Raw genomic sequence first — 6,000 nt, 5'->3', positions numbered from 1 at the left:
TTCATTCTCTTTTTGGTACACTGCCTGCCATGCCTTAATGCCCAATTAATAAAATCACAGAAATAACCCTCCTCTGGCCTGGTGTTCTGGAGGCAGCACTGGGCAGACAGTGAGACTGCTGTGGATTTCCTTAGAGCCTGGGTGCCACACAGAGGCCCCAGGGTCACTGCAGTGCTGGGTGGGAGATGGCGCGGACAGTCAGGGGGGACATGTGGGGTGTGTGGAGGAAGGCATATAGAGGGAAGAAGGGAAATTGGGGTGGGGGTGGAGGGGTGTAACTAGGATTAAAGGAAGCCTGAGGATTTTGTGAAGAGCTTTTAGCCTTCGGGCCAGACTATGTTTCGGGCCAGACTCTCAGCCTTGGCTCTGCCACTGACCAGCTGTGCACTTTGGACAAATTTCCTTAACCCTCCTTAGCCTCTATTTTCTCATCTGTAAATGGGGATAACACTACCCCTTAGATCATGTATCCCGAAGACAAAACAAAAGTAACAAAACTACCCACGCCCTCAATACACGGAAATGTAAATTCCCTCCAGACCCTAAGCTTCTAAAACTAGCCCAGCACCATTCTACCTGGAGCCCTTCGTCCGTCAACACTGCGGCACAGAGGGCCTACTTCAGTTCATACAGGCGTACAGATTCTGTTTCCGCTGACTTTTAACACTGGGCGTCAAGTCCACCTTGGGGAACATACGTGGACCGGGACCTGAGTAGCTGCAGGTGGCGTTATACCGAGGAAACTGAGGCAGGCCACGCCCCGAGACCCAGATGCCACCCTCGGACCGTCCGTTAACAGGTGCGAACGCCTCAGCCTCGGAAAAACAGGTGTTTTTTTTTTTCTTCTTCTTCTTCTTCTTCAAAGCAGCGGGGAACGTGGGGTGCTGGGGCTGTCCCGGGGCCAAAGGTTTCGCTCGCGGCCCTCGGGGAGGCTCGAGGGCGCGCGGGCGGAGGCAGGGGGGCGTCGCGGCGCGGGCGGGAGCGGGGCTCGTGGGCGCGCGGCCCCCTCCCCGCGCGGCGCCGCGGCCGCCAGGTGGCACCACGGCGGGGCCCGGGCGCCGCCCCGCGGGCGGGGCGCGGGGCAGGGCGCGAAGGGGTTAAAGAGTTGGCGGAGCCGCAGCCGCGGCTCTTCGGGGAAACCCACCGGGGCGCGCGGAGGAGGGAGCGGCCGTGGGCTGCGGAGCCCGGCGCCGCGCCGGGCGGGGGCGCGGCCAATCGGGCGGCGGGCCCGGCGCGCGCGGAGCCAGGCGACATGGAGGGAGGCGCGGCGCCCGGCCGCCCCTGACGCGCCGCTCCGTCCCGGTGGTCGGCGAGCCCGAGCCGCCCGGGGCCCCGCGGCGCGGAGATGAGCAGGTCCGCGGCGCTCCTCTTCTGCCTGCTGGGCTGCAACGTCTGGAAGGCGGGGACCAAGACGCTGCGGGAGCCCGGCGCCGGAGCCCAAGGTCGGTGCGCGGCGGCGGGGCCCGGGAGGCGCGAGGGCCGGCGGCCGGTGGGCTTTTGTGTCGGCCGCGGGCCTGCCGCAGCGGCGGCGGCGGGCGGGGAGGCTCTCGGGCCGCATTGTGTCGGCGGCCGCCGGAGCCCCGGCCGCAGCTTCGGCCGCCGGGCCTGCGGCGTCCCCCCACGCTCCCTGCGCCGCGCTCCCGAGGGGGCGGCGCCGCCCGGGGCCGCCGAGGCGCCCCCGGCAGAGGCTCTTTGCGGGGTCCGCGGCCGAGGCCGGAGGCGGTGCGGGCGGCACCAGCTGTTGCTGCTTCGGGGGGCTCGTCTGCATGCCTCCGAGGGTCCTTCCCTTTATGCCGTGGCGCGGACGCGAGGCTCCATCCTCCCCTTCGCCCCGGCCAGAGCGGCCGCCCCGGGGTCGCCGCCGCCCGCTCCCCCCCCCTCCCGGCCCCCCCCCCTGCCCTCTCGGGGCTCGGGTCCTGGAAGCCGGAACGCGAAGGCTGACCTCGGCCCTTTTGTTGTGGCGTGTTGGGGGGGTGGCCGCTGCCTCTCGGGTGCCCCCGGCGCCCTGGGACCCGAGGTCCGCGGCCGCTGGCCGCCACCAGCCTGCCACAGTTTGGGAAAGTTTGGGGGTCTCCTTCTCCTCCCCGTCCGACGTCTTTTCCAGGCGGTAAGGGATTTGCTCAGCGGCCCAAGAATCATCCCCAAAAGGGGAGACAGAACTGGGAGGCCTTAATCATTAAAGAAAAAAAAAAAAAAATCATTTCTAGGTCTGTATGTCGCCAGCTCGTGCCTTTTGTCTCATCTTTGGCCTCTGCAAATCTGCTTTCCAGACCTGGGAGTAATGTGGCCGCCTCTGAGAATGGCCACAAGCCTGTCTTTTGTTTTTAAAATAAGACTTTATTTGGAGGGGATCCCGAAGCTTCCTTTGCACGCGTGTGAGGGGACAAAATTGAGTGCTTCTCTGCTGCCTGCCTTTTCACAAGGGTGAGTGAGGCCGCCGCAACTGAGCATCAGCACCCACACCGGATCCAGTGCCCGGCCTCCCCCCGGGCCTCTCTGGGCTGTCGAGAGAGGGTTTCCCTGCAGCGGTGTAGACCCCCACCCCACCCCCACCCTCCGCCCACCGACTCCATGCCCCTGTCCTCTCCTGGCAGAAAGGTGTGTGTCCTGTAAGGTCTGCCCAGTGGATGCCCCCGCGCACACCGTCCTCCAGCACAGACCGTGCCTTCCTCCCTCTTCCTCACGCTAATAACCTCCTTCCCTTGTAACAAACACTCAGAGCTTGGATTGCCTGGGAGCAGAGAGCCGTGGGTGGGCTTCCGCCCGTGACGTTGTGACAGGCAAGGAAGGTTCTACGTAGTGGCCTGGGTTTAGTTTGTTACCTACATGTTGTTCGAAAGGTTTTCGCATTGGGCTCTTGCTGTATCATTTGCTGGCATCTCTTTCCTGCCTTGCTTTTTTCTGTAGCTATGACATAATAGAACCGTTATGAACTGTGTGTAAATTTAGTAATGTATATTGTGGAAAGGGGGACATTGACAAGGTACAAAAAGACCCATATGTCTCTTCAGTAGGAAATGAATGTTTAGAACATTAGATCATCGGTGTAGAATTGTAGTCTCTTTCATTAATATTCTACTGCTTCTTTGAATCAGCTATTTTAATGAATGTGATATTTGTGTTTCACCGAGGCCATTAATTCCAAAGAATGGGTTGAGTGTTTTTGCATTTGAAATAGGAATATATGGAAATATTAAGTTCATGTGCTTATAAAATAGGGGAAGACAGGGCCTCGGTTAAAAAAAAAAAAAAAAAGTCATGAACAAAACCTACTGCTGCAATTGGGTGAGGACCACACTAGACAGAGATTGGGTAACCAAACTCCCAGAAATGGAATATTCTATGAAGTGGGTGAAGAATGATCAACCAATGAGGATATTGATACCATGGTTTGAAGTGTCTTAGTCTATGGGATGGTTTGAATGGAGGATTAAGTGCCTTGGAATGCCCCCCGTCCCCCTGCCCCCCTGCACCAGAATTTAGTGCCATTAAGTAGAATGGCTTTTTAAAGTGTTGAGCCCAGGAGCTCTACCAGAAGTCAGGGCCTCACTATCACCTAGGTTTTGAGCTAGGACCGTTTTTAGGAGAGTGGATGGTTGGTCCTTTGACATTGGAAAGTAACCTTACCCCCACTGATTTCTTTGAACCCAGTCTTGTCTCTCGGCTTGTAACATAGTTATTATTTTTTTTAACGTTTATTGTTTAGGAAGAGAGAGCACGAATGAGGGGGTAGGCAGAGAAAGAGGGAGACACAGAATCTGAAGCAGGCTCCAGGCTCTGAGCTGTCAGCACAGAGCCTGACGCAGGGCTCAAACTGACGAACAGTGAGATCAAACTCACGAACCCCAAGACCACAACTTGAGCCGAAGTTGGGACTGCCAACCGACTGAGCCACTCAGGCGCCCCTGTAGCATAGTTTTTAAATTCACCTCTTCTCTATCTCCTGGATCTCATGCACAGTGAAGAAAAATGCTACATCTGATTTCACTGTGCAGTCCCACCACAGGTCGTAGATTGTTTTGAACTTAGTTGGTGCTCAGGTAGCGCTGAATGAGCGAAGGACTGAAGACAGTTAATAGCATACACTGTAGCACACTGTGGTGAAGTTTTAGAGGAAATCTTCAGTGTTTACCTTCTCGGAAACCTAATTTGTAAGAGTTTTGCTTTTATTATACAAATTGTTACTTGAATCATACTTTGAACGTGCATTGCACACATACCTTCTGCACCAACAGGGTTGAGAGATGACTTTAGGAAAAACTCCTCAGAGAACTGGAACACACAAATGTGTATGGTTTACAGTGGTGTTACAGTTACATTCCTGGGACTAAGTGACACTTCTGTATTAAATGAGTGTTGCTTCATCTAAGGCAATTAACATCTACAAAATTCCTTGGCATTGCTTTGCTCAAGATACTCAAATAAATTGCATTCAAGATACTTGAATAAATTGTACTCAAGATAGAATTTAAGATTTGGCTCCAGATTCTTTCTACTGTAGCTACTTTGACCCAGCAAAGGGCTTTCATAGACCGCGGTTGTCAGCGTGAAGTTTTGCTTTGCGAATCATGAATTTGAACTAGCTCTAGAATATGATTGCGTGTTTTCATTGTTCTCATCGAAGTTTCTCTAAAGTGTTTATAGTGTCTATTTTTTTTTTTCTGGGAATTTTACAGAAACTGTTATTCAATAGTACTGACTAATTTTTACTTTCTTAACCTCTTAGACAGCTGTGTATTGAGGCTGGCTTAATAGAGGGGGCTCTCCTTGGAGCGCAGTAAGCTGTGCAGATGTACTCCATAGAGATATTTTTGAAGCCCAGCACTGTTTTTACGTGCCAAAAGAAAGGTCAGAGCTAGGTTAAGGACTTCATGCTCAGACTTATATTGTATGATCTTTATTTTGCTGCTCATTATCTAATAGTGATGTATTTTGCAATGATGTGCTAACTTTATGTTCATCTCAGAAAAGCTACAATCTGTCATAACATTGGAGGTGAATGGTTGGCTGTCTTTCTTCTCTCCGAGAGGCCTGTTCTTTGCCAAATTCAAATTTCGGTTATTAGAACACCGTGATCAGTTGAAAACCCACGGAGCGATGGAAAATATCAGGAGGATCGTCCAACAGGCATGACTTATGCTGATGGTATAATGAGAACATAACATCTAAATAAAACTCCTGGGCTCGCGTCCTGGGAAAGTGTAGCGCTTGGATTTGCAGAGGCCACTGGACTTTGTTGCACACCAGGTGTGGGAACTCTGTTGGAAAAACAACAGCAGCATCTAGGTAATTTCTGGCAGAGGCTTTGAGATGACTTTATGGGTTTATATTTGTGTCCTATTTGTACTTTTCCTGTAACGCTTTGTAACATACAGCTTTCATGCTTAACATTCCGACCAGAAAAGGGAGGAAATTAGGTAGATTTCTCAAGTAGTAGGTTGCAAATGAAAGTACTTTCTAAGCTTCAGTCAGTTCTTTGTTCTAAAGACATTTCTAATATCTCTGTAAGTCAGACCGTACATTTGTATTCTTGTTGGGGAATACTAATTTAGTTATTTTAGTAAATACTCCACACGAAAAAGGCACACGCAAATTAAGTCAGACCACGGACGTGTATATTACTGAAGGAAACATTGTATAAAAATTTTTCAGAAATCTAGATGGAAAAATTTGTCCTGTGATGGCACCCACCTCCCGTACTTTGTGTGAAACATGCCTAATGGAAATCATCACATATTTCAATAATACTATTATAGTTTGATCAAGTTACAAAGAAGTAATTGGAAACAAGTCATTTTCATTTGATTTTACTGAATATAACTTAAGGATTTTTAAAGACCTCAGTACTGGCTAAATGCTCAGTTCCACCAAACGTGGAACTGAAATGTATTTTAAGTGTATTTTTTTAAGTTTAGTTTTCTTAGTAATCTCTACACCCAGTGTGGGCTTGAACCTGCAACCCCAAGATCAAAAGTCATATGCTCCTCCGACTGAGCCAGC

General features: G+C 51.5%; 1 protein-coding gene across 1 annotated transcript in view; it reads left to right on the top strand.

Annotated features, from left to right (window-relative positions):
- The first annotated feature begins 1,259 nt into the window (after positions 1 to 1,259).
- Positions 1,260 to 6,000, top strand: part of FAM171A1 (family with sequence similarity 171 member A1) — a 134,354-nt gene continuing 129,613 nt past the window's right edge. The window contains exon 1 of the mRNA XM_042991142.1: positions 1,260 to 1,442. Within this exon, the coding sequence (XP_042847076.1) occupies positions 1,346 to 1,442 (97 nt within the window). The 5' untranslated portion in view covers positions 1,260 to 1,345. The remainder of the gene's footprint in view (positions 1,443 to 6,000) is intronic.

Source organism: Panthera tigris, chromosome B4 (assembly GCF_018350195.1).
Source record: "Panthera tigris isolate Pti1 chromosome B4, P.tigris_Pti1_mat1.1, whole genome shotgun sequence".
Taxonomy (NCBI): domain Eukaryota; kingdom Metazoa; phylum Chordata; class Mammalia; order Carnivora; family Felidae; genus Panthera; species Panthera tigris.
This window is presented reverse-complemented; position numbering and strand designations above follow the sequence as displayed.